General features: G+C 36.8%; 1 protein-coding gene across 3 annotated transcripts in view; it reads left to right on the forward strand.

Annotated features, from left to right (window-relative positions):
• cps1 (carbamoyl-phosphate synthase 1, mitochondrial) overlaps positions 1-13,508 on the forward strand; it is a 52,249-nt gene extending 38,741 nt beyond the window's left edge. Inside the window, exons 30-39 of one of the 3 annotated variants that reach the window (XM_023950954.2) lie at positions 1,149-1,256; positions 2,581-2,670; positions 3,014-3,184; positions 10,829-10,903; positions 11,025-11,123; positions 11,476-11,535; positions 11,650-11,759; positions 12,230-12,359; positions 12,440-12,549; positions 13,352-13,508. In XM_023950954.2, coding sequence (XP_023806722.1) covers positions 1,149-1,256; positions 2,581-2,670; positions 3,014-3,184; positions 10,829-10,903; positions 11,025-11,123; positions 11,476-11,535; positions 11,650-11,759; positions 12,230-12,359; positions 12,440-12,549; positions 13,352-13,367 — 969 coding nt within the window. In that variant the 3' untranslated portion in view covers positions 13,368-13,508. Of the gene's footprint in view, positions 1-1,148; positions 1,257-2,580; positions 2,671-3,013; positions 3,185-10,828; positions 10,904-11,024; positions 11,124-11,475; positions 11,536-11,649; positions 11,760-12,229; positions 12,360-12,439; positions 12,732-13,351 lie in introns of those variants that run through there. The other 2 variants (XM_023950956.2, XM_023950955.2) reach the window with 2 other exon arrangements.
• The last annotated feature ends 1,181 nt before the right edge of the window (positions 13,509-14,689 follow it).

Here is a 14,689-nt window from a genome sequence, read left to right on the forward strand (position 1 = left end):
ACATCATTCGTTACTTTACCTGGTTTGCCATTAAAAAATAAAATATTTTCAGCTGGTTTGACATTAATATTAGATTGGAGAATAATAAAGCACATGCAAATTTAATTCGACCCCTCAGGTACATCAAAACTTGAATTACCTTTGAGATTATAGTCCTCCTAATGATAAGATGACACCGCTTTAAATAGTACTTTATAGTGTTATACATCAGGACGGGTTGCTGTAGATGACAGAGCCAGCCAGGTACTCATTGTGAACAGCCTGACTGTTGTTCTTTTGTTCAGACTATGAGAGTCATTTCAAGGATGTCTGTACGTGGGCTTTTCAGCTATATGGTAGATTTCCTCGCTCCACGTTCTCTGAATTCAGCCCTTCCTTTATCTCCAGTATCACATTAACAAGGCTGCCACTCCTTGAATACCGAACGGCACTCATAACCTGATGCTAGGCTCTGTGTGTAGGAGAGTGGAGAGAAAAAAAAGTCTGAGATAATATGTATTAATTACAGCCTCTATCTGTAGAGTGCTAATGAATGCAGTGGTTTGTCGCAGTTTAAATAGGCTAATGACACAGCAGCTCATTTGCGGACGCATACTTGCATTGAGTTGCCGGGTGATTTATATCTCCTTTTCTGTGGGTGGAATGTAAGTTACTCCTTTGACTGTGAACATTGTTCTCCTGCCGTAGTTTGGGCTGAACTTGGCCGTGTAATTATTTTTATTTTATTTCTCTCTTTAAGAACTTCCAAAAACGAACTTAATTGATCTGACTTTTTTTTAAGAGGTGTGGTCTGGAGATTAGAAAAAAACAACTAACCATGGATTCTTTAAAACTGCGACTATTGATTGTACTAAAACTACCTACTTTTGCATCACAATTCTCAGTAATAGATGCAGAACATTTTTCTCATAGGGATCATTGACCTTTTCAACATTGTTTTTGCTTCAAACACACATTCAAATGATTTACCCACTTGTGAGTTATTCATAGCATACTGTATATATTTGAGTGCCTTCTACTTGTAACTTTAAGGTTCCACTTAGTCATCAGAATGAAAACATTACTAAGCATGAGTATGTATCTCTGTTGCCTTTTAGAACTGGAATGTTTTTTTCTTTTTCCTGCATTATCACCATGTGTCTTTTCAGGTTCTTGTCCATGCCATAACAGAGCATGTGGAAGATGCTGGGGTGCATTCAGGGGATGCCACTTTAATGCTCCCAACACAAACCATTAGCCAGGGAGCTTTAGAAAAGGTTAGTTAAATCCTAAATACTCACATATACCGTAATATGCTGTGATGGATGGTGTTACATTTAGGAGATGACAATAATTGCAATATGTTTTTTTTGTTAGTAGATGTACTTTTTGTCTTCTTTTAGATAATTCTGAATAACACGCTTGAAAAAAAAAAAAAAAACAAAGAATATAATGACCAAATGCCCTGTTATTTAAACTGGCAGGGAAACCTGTGATTTAGGACTTATCGGACCACAGGTAGCTAATTGTCTTATTTACTTGTCTAAAACCACCGTAACCCAACACTTGACTCTGTGTGGCACTTAGATTTAAATAGAAGTGGGTCTTTTTTTTCCTTAGGTCCATTTATTTTATTTCATTTTTTGATATTTCTACAGTTTCTGCACAACGCTAGTGTTTCCATGTCAGTTATTTCCATTGATTGCAGATGAGAACTGGACTAGGTGGCCCATCCCCACTCGCATTCCCAACAGGAAGTACTCGCTGTTTCCAAGAAGCCAAAATCTCATAGACTTGTATAGAGAAACAAACAGCTATTATTCAGTCATTCTATCTATCTGAATAACCATTCTTGCTCTGATATCTTTTTAATATGTTATTGCTGATTATATTTTTTCTTTATTGCAAGTTATTCAAGCTATGCACTAGCCAATCAGATGCCTCAACAAAAGGAGTTGGTCACACATCGAACGTATAAAGTGTTTGATTGACAGATTCTCCTGAGCCCGCTTTCAAGTGGAAGGGTTGTGGACTTCCAAAACTCCTGATAAGAAATAGTGGTTGCCATAGAAATGATGACTCAGTCCAACCAGGACCAACCACTGTTTACTGACGTCATCTGGCTATATTATGGGGGAGTACATATTGCAGAAAAAAAGTGACTGAATTTATCTTATTTGGTTGGAGTCTGGAGTAAGGCATTTTCTATGGAGGAAGTCACACTGCTCATATTCAGTCAATGGTATTTTTCAAATCTTGAAGTGACTTTGTGCCATATAACGCTTGTCTCTTGTATGTATTTCATGATCTTAAATTCACTACAGATTTTCTATGATACCTATAAAAGATGCTTAACACAGATATTACCAACTTTAGTACAAATGTGTACAATTAGCACAAAAAATGCTCTCATTTAGCTATTCAAAATGAAAGAAAAATAGTAGATGAAAAATGATCATTAATAATGATATTTGACCTTAGAACTATATTGGTAAGTCTCAAGGTGCATTGTTTTTTTATTTTTTTACTTTCATGGAGTACATGTACACTATATAGGAAAGTCTACTATAGGAATTATTCTTTTCTTCACTTTGTGTCTAGGTGAAAATCGCAACTCGAAAGATTGCACAGGCGTTTGAAATTTCCGGACCTTTCAACACTCAATTTCTGGTTAAAGACAATGATGTTATGGTAAGTAATATTTCCACAAGTATGACTTAATGACTGGTTAGGATTTTTACATCTGGTTGCAGTTGCAATTTCCACACAGACTGAAGCTGAATGGCCTTCAGAGTGACTTGTGGAAGTAGAACGCCTTTATGACCTTTGTTGCTTTCAATAGATGTTCCATCTGCAGCCCACTCAAAAGGTGTTCATATTTATGCACTGGGGGTGTTTATACATGTTAATAATGACTTGTGATGCACATAAATATGCACATTAGTTTCTGTCTTGCTTGGATTATATATGCAGCATTCTGTAACATCTGTTTCACCATTTTAAAATGATCACTCTTTGTTTTGAACCCTTGTAGGTGATAGAGTGTAATCTGCGAGCATCGCGTTCTTTTCCATTTGTATCAAAAACAATCGGTGTGGACTTCATCAACGTAGCAACCAAAGTAATGGTTGGAGAGCCTTTGGATGAATCCATTCTACCTTCACTGGACAAACCATTTATTCCTGTAGACTATGTAGGAATCAAGGTAAGGAGTGGAAAAAAAGAGATGGGGTTTTATTGGGAAAAATGATGACACTGACACAAATATACTTCATATAAATTAAAAATGGAATTTCAGAACAGCAAAAACGGATATGCTGTGGGCAGGGAAAACAGCATGCCTAAACAGGAGCAAGTATGTGGTTTGTTATTTTTAGTTGTAATACTTAAAGGCTTGTTGTGCTCTAAAGAACAGTAACACGTGCACACTGGAGGTAACATTTACATTTCTTATTGTATAGTTCAGTTGTTGCTCTGTTGTTATAATTGATAAGCAAAATAAGTGGAACTGAGATCCAACACAATCACTGTTTGGTCAGGATTAATGATTTTTTTTGTCCTTTGTGTCGGCACCAACTTCTTCTACGCATTATTAGACAGATCTATCTCTGTAAAAGACTGGATGTCTATAGTTGTATGTTTGCAGTGATGTTTGTTAGGTTCAATACAGTTTCTTCTCTCAGGAAAGTGGAAGTATCTTCAGTCAGAGCTTGTTTTATCAGCCTGATCCAAACATTTAGTTTAATCTGGGTAAAAAAGGAAGCTTTGAGTTGTTGCTTCCATGGCATGGGATATTTTGCACAAAAACTTCAACTAGGAAAGCTGGCAACTTTGACCCCTTCTAGGGTGGTTTAAGATGGGAGAATGGGGCAGTAAAACAAGAAGATTGTTCCTTTTTCCTGTCTTTTCATTTCATAAAACAAAAGTATTATTTTTCAAAGCTTTGAAGTGGAGCTCTATTTACATTGGGCATCTACAGCCAAAACCATAAGTATTGAGGTACAGTGACCCTTTGCCTTGTTACTTTTCTGCTTTTACAGTCTTTCTCAGATTTTTTTGTGCGATTTTGCATGCTTTTTTAAAAAACTTTATTTATTTTTTAAGTGGATTGAGTCCTGATTCGCTGTAGACTTTTGTAAATCAATCCCCTCCGTGCCGTGTCCCCTCTCCAGAATGCGTTCGATTTGCAAAGAGGATCTTTGTTTTCATTCTGTAATTGTCACAAGAACAGGCAGACCGCTGGATCCAAGTGCAGCAGGTTTATGAGCTCAGCTAAATGTCCACAAAGCTAAATCAGAATCATGCAGGCAGGAGTTTATAACAGGCATGAGATCATCAGAGAAGAGACAGATTGGTCAAAATCCAAGCAAGGGTCAGGAGACAGAGGATCGGCTCCATGAAGGCAGAGTGGCATAGGGTTGGGCGATGTCCCTTAAATTGGCAGTTGACGATGTTTGCTGTCAACCATCAGGATGGACGATGATATCGTCCAGGGGGGGGGCTATTTTTAATTTCTCGCTCTTATATAATTGCTATTCGTTTTTTTACTTTATTACTTTATTTATTTTATTTCCTAACTAATGACTCATCCGCGATGATCCAGTATAAACCGAGGGAAGTGACTTTAACAAAAAAATTAATAAACAAAATAGAAAGAAGTAGTCCGCTCCCGCACTTGATTAGTCAAGTGGACCGGCGGAGTGCGGACTTACAGCTTTGTGTTTGAGGGGAAGGGGGGTGCTTTGTTACATGAGCGGTATGTGTGGGAGATTTAGGACTGGGATCCATCCCGCAGCTCTAGGGGAACAAGCTACCGAACTCAGAACCGGGTCTAAAAGTGTGTGTCTGAGCAGAGCTTGGACCGCCAGCTCACACAGCGGCTTTGGGGCGGTGTGAGCTTCAAAGCAGAAATGTCGCTCAGTCTTTAGAAACCGTTCAAACAATCACGTGGATTTGTGTTTCCAGTCGTGTCCCGACTAAATAAAGGCTGATGTTATTCCTACATGTTTAAGTGCAGCCAAGATGCAGATTGCAGAATTTCCGGATGGATTTTATGTCCACCCAAAGCTAATGTTGTTAGCCCGTGTTAGCATACTGCTAATCTTGGCTTCTTTCTGGCTCAGTTCTTAAACAGTAAAAGCACTGACCACACGGATTAAAAATAAAACGATGAGCGAACAAGCGCTTCATGATAACCGTAACATTATTAAAAGCACGTTTAGAAGATCGTCTCGTATATTACCGAGCTGTTTTTCAAACCCTACTGCGCATGTGCAAATGATTTATTCAGACCGAAAGTGTGACCCATGTGAATGTTTGTTATATTCTGAAAAAGTTTTTCTGGGGCTATATTCACGGTTGGATTCTAATCCGACCATTGATCCGATCAAGATATTTGCACATGTAACCGTGGCTTATGGTGTCGACTCGCAATGTGGCGGGGGCGTGGGATCACGATGGTGTCTCTCCATCGTGATGTGACTCACCCATCACGATGGTATCGTCCATCGGCACAACCCTAGAGTGGCATAAACAATCCTTTGCATTGAGCGTTGATTGAGTGAATGAAAGTAAGGTGTGCAGCATCCAAGAAGTGTGTGGGTGTGTGTTTAAACAGGGAAAAAAAATGAAACAATTTCAATGTTTGTCTGAGAAAAATTTATACAGTGTGTAGTGAGGAGTTATACAGCCTTAAAACAATTGTTGTAATTGAATTATTGCGAAAAATGAAATGACTACTTTGCAGTTTTTGCCTATTGCCTGTCATTTTTAGAACATAAGTCCCGCAATTATAGAGGGGCAACTGTAACAGAAAGTAATGTACACTCACTGGCCACTTTATTTGGTACAGCTTGCAAGTGCCAAGTTGGACACACTTTTGCCTTCAGAACTACTTTAATTCTTGGTGGCAAGGATTCAACAATGTACTGGAAACATTCCTCAGAGAGTTTGATCCATATTGATTTGAAAGCATCACATAGTTGCTGCAGATTTGTCAGCTGCACATCCATGATGCCAATCTCCTGTTCCACCACATCCCAAAGGTGCTCTATTGGGTCAAGAAATGGTACTTGTGGAGGCCATTTGAGTCCAGTGAACTCATTGCCATGTTCAAGAAACCAGTCTGAGATTATTCCTGATGATTTATGACATGGTGCATTCTCCTGCTGGAAGTAGCCATCAGAAGATGGAAGACTGTGGTCATAAAGGGATGGACATGTCAGCAACAATACTCAGATAGGCTGTGGTGTTGTAACCATGTTTGATTGATACTAAGGGGCCAAAAATGTGTGAAAAGGAAAATATCTCCCACACCATTGATACAAGGATGGATCCATGCTTTCATTTTTTGACACCAAATTCTAACCCTACCATCCGAACGTTGCAGGAAAAATGGAGACTCATCAGACAAATGAACGTTTTTTCTATCTTCTATTGCCCAACATCGATGAACCTGTGTGAATTGTAGCCCCACTTTCTTGTTCTTACCTGACAGGAGTGGAACCTGGTGTGGTCTTTTGCTGTAGTAGCCCATCTGCGTCAAGGTTGGACGTGTTGTGTTTCAGAGATGCTCTTCTTTAGACCTCGGTTGTAACCAGTGGTTATTTGAGTTCTCCACTGACCTCTGGCATCAACAAGGCATTTCCACCCACAGAACTGCCACTCAAATATATTTCCTATTTTTTGGATCATTCTCTGTAAACCCTAGAGATGGTTGTGTGGGAAAATCCCAATAGATCAGCATGCCACGTTCAAAGTCACCTAAATCACCTTTCCTTACTAAACTTCAATTAATTGCATAAAAGTCTATACATTTAACTCTTTTCTTCTCCATTCTGTGCATTTTATTAGATATTGTATTGTCCATATGAAAACAGTAATTAGTGGAGCATTCCTTTCTATGGGCCTGAAAATGGAAGTAGTTGGTGGGTTTTTCATATCAACTGGGAGGCCTTCTTCTTAGATTGGCTATGAGAGTGATTGCTTGTCACCAGCTGTTCTAAAGCAATTTTTCCAAAGCAATTTCTCACTCTAATGACAACAGAGCTGCTTAACAATGGTTGCAGTTTGGAGCCAATCACGCAGGTATAATCCCCCACTCTCCCTCACCGCCTAAAGTTTTCAATTTCCAGTCTGTTGTCTGTTGGTGAGGAATATTAATTAGAGCTTTGAATTCTCCAAGCGAAAATCTGAAAAGGCTTCTAGAATTTACTTGTAGTATATCATACATCCTTAATTCCTTTTACTGATAAGGACTCGCTTAGAGCTTTGTACGTTAGCTGCTTAACAAAGTATTGCTAATTTCTTTTTTACTTTTGAACACATTTTTTCTGCTTTGACATTTGGCCAGCATTGTAAACCAGTTTTTCTGCACTTTGAGGGGTCTGAAATATATTTATTTCATATTTTGTCTGTCATTGTATTTTTATCTTCAACTTATTACTACAGAGCTCACATAATTTTGTCGTCCTCATTCATGTTATTTTCCCTCACAAACTCTGTTTTCTATTTTCTTTTCTCTGTGTGAAGCCTTGTTTAATCTTTTTTTTTTTTTACTTTTCACCAACAAGTCCCTCTTAAATTGCTTTTTTTCTTTCTGTATTTTATAAGAACAAAAAAATAACAAAAACACAAGAGCACAACTGCCTCAAGGCTTAGAAGCCTAAGTGACTTAGTGATGCTTCCTTGTTTAAAATTAAAAGCTTTGAAAAAAATGTCCTTTCATTTCTCTTTTTTTGTGGGCTACACCATCGTTAAGTTTGAAGTAGACAAACAAAAAAGTATCAAACTTGATTTTTATTGCATCAAAAGTGATTAAGCCTGTATCACTGTATCCGTTCTGACTGTGTGTGTATATATATATATACACACATACATATATGTGTGTATATATACACACATATACATATATACATATATGTGTATATATACTTATATATATATATATATATATATATATATATATATATATATATATATATATATATATATATATATATATATATATATATATATATATATATATATATATATATATATATATATATATATGTATGTATATGTATATTAGGGCTGCACGATATGAGGAAAACTCGCGATATGCGATATTGGTAATTAATATTGCGATAACGATATAAATTGTGGTATATAAACAAATAGCCAAAAAAACAAAAACATCATTTCCATTTCACTGCAACAGTTTAAAAATATACTCCAAATGACCCTTGTCGACGTAGGAGGCAAACATCAAACATAAAAGGGCTCATCTGATTGATCAAAAACGTAAACGGGTCCTTCTGATTGGTTAAATGCATAAAGGGATGTATTTCATTTGTTCAATATTTCAAGCTGCCATGAGTTTGTTTTAGCACATTTAAGGTAATCATTTATTGCGATTTTTGCCGTCTTTTGCGGTATGCATATTGCACAGCTTGATTTCGCGATAACGATAAATTTGCGGTATATTGTGCAGGCCTAATGTATATGTATATATATGTATATGTGTATATGTATGTATATATATAAAGATCACAAATGATTGAAGAAAAAAGGTTCAGCGCACTGTCTTGTGGTGTCTAGATGACCCAACTCCCAATGTTAAAGTGCCTAGGATAGCACAAGGGCTAAACCAGCATGGAGGAGACTTTGACTATATGTCCGTTAGCCCAAACTTTATGACATTGTTCTTATTTGTATCAAGACAATAATGAAAAAAGGTGTCATAATACAAGTGGATGCAAATGTATCACACAAATTCCATTGTATGTGAACACAGCATAAGGGAGAGGCAGTCAAATAACAAAGACTCCAACAAAAAAACCTATGTATATAGCTAGACACCAGTACTTGAAGTCAAGTGTCAGGCCTAGACGGATACCTCTCTCTTTTTCTTTAAGACTTACTTATTAGTGCAGAATCCCCCCCAAGATCCAACCCAAAAAGTTAGAATCAGCTGGTGCACTTTTGGTTCTGGAGACAGTTTGGTCAGTTAAGCAATATTTTTCCCCATATAAACATACACAATTATATGTTTCTGTGTGATTCATTTGTTCTTGCAGTTGTCATTATCTCAGACCTCAAAATACGCAGTTAGTTAGTCTCGAAGTTAGTCTTTCTCTGTCTTTGTTTCATGAATATACTGATATTATATCAGTGCATATGTCCCTGACTTTTAGAACAAGTGTACTAGAAGCCATCCTGGTTCCCTATGTACAACACATTCTCAGTCCCTTCAGACATTACTTTGCTAGGATTACACTCCCATTACATTGATTAGATAGCCCATTTCAAGGATGAAAAGATGAATTCCCCCCAGTGGCCTTTGACTGCAGAACGTGTGGAAATGAACATTTAAACCCCACGATTCCTAACCGCTTCGTGTTCTCCTCATAGTAACCTCGATTGTCTGCTTTTCAAAGGCGATAATAAGAATGGCTTCCCAACAGGCATTTCACCCCCGTCTTCATTTATCTTAAAATAAAATGACAGATATTGAAGATACTGCTTCCAGGGACATCCCTATACTTTTTCTTTCAATCATTGTCTGATGCATATCTCATCTTTAATTTTTGTAAATGTATCCTTATTTCTTTCTTCTTGTGTTTTATGTCCCTTATTCCCTTCCTTTGTCAATCTTCAACTAATTGTTTCCTCTTTTTATCTCCTTTCCTGCGTCACAGGACTATATTGGTAATTATCCTGTTTTCTTCATTTTTGCACTGCCTACCATCTTTACCTTCTTTCCTTATGTTTTCTTTTTATCCCTAGTGTTAATAGCACTTATTTACCAGCTTACTTTTGTTTTTCCTACTTTATCTGAGCCCTAAATTATTGATTTTTTTTTTTCCTTTTCAAAAAGATATTTTTTCTCATGTAATCTTTACCTCTGCTTCGTATCATCTTAGGTTGCTGTGTAAATGTTTGTTGTTTTAACATAGTAACACTGTAAAACCTCTGTCAGAAAAAGGCCTGAAGCAAAATATTTAAACCTGTCATTTTCATACAGTTTACGCTGACTACTGACATTTTTTTGTATTAATTTGGGAATGACTTGGTTCTGTTATGACATCTGTAAGGTCTCAGAAAATATAAAGCGTTTCAATTTGCCTTCTTACATACACTTTATCTCTACCACACACATTACACAAAACATTAAACCATTGTTGTGACTGAAATCTCATCAAGATATACCACGTTCTACGCGGTTGATCAGGGGTCTACAACCTGAGGCTCTGAAGCCACTCTTTTACTCCTCTATTGTGGCTCATTAGTTGAAGGAAAATAAAATATTTATAATTCTAAAAAGTTCCACCTTTTAACGATCATAAGAGGCAAATACAAGTCGCATAAGTCGAACATTATTTAAGTCATTCACAAACAGTTGATGCACAGTACGCATACCTTTGCCCTGCTCCTGGCTACATTACCCATAATGCTCCAACCATCCATCAAGCAGTGAAACATTGTGTTTTTAAAAACGTGTCACATATTTTTGAGAGTCGTGTATCACAGGAAAAAAAAGGAAAATGAAAATAATCAACTCATTTAACGTTTTTAAGAAAAAGACAGTAAGGGTAACTTAGATATTTTTAACTTAAATTTGGTAAGTTAGTGCTTTGACTTTGTGTCTCCCACTGGGTTGTGGTCAGCGAGAATTTGAAAAGGCTCCATGAGTTTTGAAGGTTGGAGACACATGCTGTAGACCTTTGGATTTCCCATCTGGTCAACTTGTCCTACTAACCAGCTGGGAACCAACAGTTAAACAAGCAGACAATTCCAATGCATATTTGTGGTGTTTTTGTACGGCAAAAGAAAGCAACTTTTTTTTTTTTTGGCTTTTTCCAATCAGGCTCCGATGTTCTCCTGGCCCAGATTAAGGGACGCAGACCCCGTTCTTCGATGTGAGATGGCTTCCACTGGAGAAGTGAGCCTGTTGTGAATACACATCCCAGTTTTTGTGCTGTTTTGTCTTTTTTATTGTTTGAACCTGTGTTTAATTGTTACCTAAAAACATTTCAGGTATGGCTATCTGTGTATTATTGCAGGTAGCATGTTTTGGACCAAACATTTACTCAGCCTTCCTGAAGGCGATGCTCTCTACTGGCTTTAAACTGCCACAGAAAGGCATCCTTATTGGAATTCAGGTAAAAACCAAAATCACTTTTTTCCTGCAACTTTTTTTTCATTGTTTTTGCCCAACATAACAAAGCAAAACCAGGTTCATTAAAATGTATTAGTTGTTAGTAATAACTAGGAGATAATAATCTCAAGGTTACTATATTTCAGTAATACTTAGTAATACTGTTTTTTTACATCATAAAAAAATCCATTAACACATATTAAAAATGTAAGATATATATGTATATATATATATATATATATAAACACAGTAACTGCACATAAAATAATAACACAATACATCATTTTTGTTTTATGTTAGATATTTTTTAGTTGAGTTTAAAAATAAATTAAACATCCACTTCCTTTATTGTCCAGCAATCTTTCCGACCCAACTTCCTTGCTACAGCACACCAGCTCAAAGAAGAAGGCTTTAAGGTGGCGTCTCAAACTCTTTTAACTTGTATCATATTTAATAAATGTTTTATGTTCATGTTGACTATTTAAAAAAAGATCTATATACATTTTTTTCCTCCATTTTATTTGGCTTAGCTGTATGCCACAGAAGCAACATCTGCCTGGTTGTGTGCCAATGATGTACCTGCCATTCCAGTCGCCTGGCCCACGGAAAAAGGAGTTACTGAACTCCCCACTATTAAAGGGTATGTGGATTTTCATTATAGGAATGGCGTAAAATATTCAGCTAAATACAAAAATGACAAAAATTTAAATTACAATTAAAACTCACCAAAAACGTAAAATAAACTACTGATGGCCGAAAAAGGGGAATTTTGGTCGAAAAAGGCAATTTTTTGTGAAATTGTCTTGTTTTTCTTGAAAAGTTGATTTCAATAAAGTGTTGTTTTTTTTTTACGTAAGCTTTCTTAAATCTATCTTTACGTCTTTTAGTAGCTGACTTTATTTAGACCCATTTCACTTTCATTGACATGATGTATTCTTAGTTTATGTGGGCTAGTTTAATGGAAACTGCTGCAACTTTAAGAACCTTTTTTGGGGGGTCATAACTACAAAATATAGTGCTTTCTTTATCATTCAAACGATATTAAGTTTGTATCAAAATATAACAAAGTTTGACTCTATTCTTTATGCCTCACTCTGTGCGTGTGGACAGACTGATCAACGAGGGTCAAATTGATCTTGTGGTCAACTTGCCCAATAACAACACGCGACACCTGAAAGACAACTTCCTTATCCGCAGAATGGCCATCGATCATGGTGTTCCCCTCATCACCAATTACCAGGTCAGTCAATGGAATGGAAAATGGAAAAACTTGTGTTTTTTACAGAATTGCTTTTTACTAAATGCGTTTCTGTTTGACAGGTGGTTAAGCTGTTTGCAGAAGCTATTCGTTATGCAGGTGAGCTCGACGCCACCAGCCTCTTTCACTACCGGCAGAAAGAAGGACAACCAAGAGGTGCCAGTCAGCAAGGGTAGGACCATCGTTACTGCTGTAAGAAATAAGTCCTTCAGTGCTTGCCCAGTGAGTCTCCAATGCTCAGAAATGTCACCATCACTGGAACCCAGTAGCCTTTTTCTAATAATTTGGGCTTTACTCTGCAGTGGAGGTTGCTCTCCCACTCCAATATCTGTTAAAAACAAACAAAAAAGAAAAGAACTTCTATTCAACACAACCCCAAAGGAGCATAAAAACAGACACAATGATTATCTTTACATTACTCAAAAAAGCTGGAAAGAATTTGTTAGTGTAACCTGCACCACCTTTTACTAAAAATAAATTAAAGCTAAATTTAGACAATATGCCATACTAACAGACTTGCAGGTGTTCAGTTTGTTTTAAACTGTCTTTTTTAAGTTAGATTTACAAAAATAAAAGTTCAACACAAGTAAGTTATATTTTAAAATGTGTTAAATTGTGATTCTGTTTTTTTTTTTTTTTAAGAAAGCAAAAATTCTTTCTTCAACATAATAAGGGAGATAGTAGTGGGAAATTTGACAGGAAAAAAGAAAAGACTGATATTGTAAAGGGATTCTGTTTACAGTCGACTTAATTCATCACAAGGGAAGCAAAATTCATGCAAACAAAAAAACGCACTCGTCAAAAGAACTTAAAAAGTCTCAGTAGAACAGTTAGAGGCAAAAAGAAAAAAGGTGGAGCTGCATAGAGGAGAGGGCTAAGTGGCATCCTTCCTTTGTTATCTGTTTTACAAGTGCAGTACTTTAAAAACTGCTATTTAGAATTAGAATTTGAAGTGTTTTAATCTTTATTTTCAGATGTATTCTGAAATGATCAACGCTGAAGGTGGAAGGACAAGTTATTATTTTAATGTGTGTATGGTTACGTTTTTGAGTATGGAAATGTAAAAAGAATAAGAAGACAAAATCCTTTTTTGGGGGGGATTTCTTAAATAATTGTCTTTTTGTTATTTGTGTAATTCGCTTTCTTAGACGATTTAGTCCAAGAAGAGCTTTGTCCTTTTTGAGAACACAGAAGGTTAAAAATGTACCTTTTAAATTCTGAGGTGATGTTGGCACTAAACTAAAGCGTTTACAACACCTTTTTTTTTACAACCAGCTACATTTGATTTGGTTCCTGAACCCTTTATTTGACATTTTCTGTAGCTGCTACTGTTTTTTTTCTCCATGTTGACTAATGACAGAATATATTTATATGCAATATATTTCATTAAAAAATAAATTTCATTTTTAGGATCCGAGTTAAAATAAGTAAATTAATAATTGGAAAAGTAATACAACAGAATTATTGTTAGATTCTATCATACACTATATTGCCAAAAGTGTTGCCTCACCCGCATTGACTTACATATGCCCTGAAGTGCCATCGCATTCCTAACCCATAGAGTTCAATATGATGTGGGACCACCTTTTGCAGCCATTACAGCTTGAAATCTTCTGGGAAGGCTGTTTACAAGGTTGAGGAGTGTGTTTCTAGGAAGGTTTGACCATTCTTCTAAAAGCGCATTGGTGATGTCACACACTAATGTTGGTGGAGAAGGCCTGGCTCTCAGTGTCTGTTCTAATTCATCCCAGAGGTGTTCTATTGGGTTCAGATCAGAACTCTGTGCAGACCAGTCAAGTTCATCCACACCATATTCTGTCATCCATGTCTTTATGGACCTTGCTTTGTGCACTGGCACACAATCATATTGGAAGAGGAAGAGGCCGCTCAAAACTCTTCCCACAGGTTGGGAGCATGGAATTGTCCAAAATGTTTTTGTCTCCTGAAGCATTCAAAGTTCCTTTCACTGGAACTAAGGGTCCAAGCCTAAGTCCTGAAAAACAAGCCCACACCATAATTCCTCCTCCACCAAATTTCACACTCGGCGCAATGCAGTCCGAAATGTACCGTTCTCCTGGCAACCCCCAAATTCAGACTTGTCCATCACATTGTCAGATGAAAAAGTGTGATTCATCACTCCAGAGAATGTGTCTCTACTGTTCTAGAGTATAATGGCAGTGTGTTTTACACCACTGCATCGCAGCACTGCCCTTGGTGATGTGTGGCTTGGATGAGGCTGCTTGGCTATGGAAACCCATTCCATGAAGCTCTCTGTGTACTATACTTAGGCTAATCTGAAGGTCACATGAAGT

This window comes from Oryzias latipes, chromosome 21, assembly GCF_053564925.1.
Source record: "Oryzias latipes strain Hd-rR chromosome 21, Olatipes_Hd-rR_3.1".
In the NCBI taxonomy this organism is placed as follows: domain Eukaryota; kingdom Metazoa; phylum Chordata; class Actinopteri; order Beloniformes; family Adrianichthyidae; genus Oryzias; species Oryzias latipes.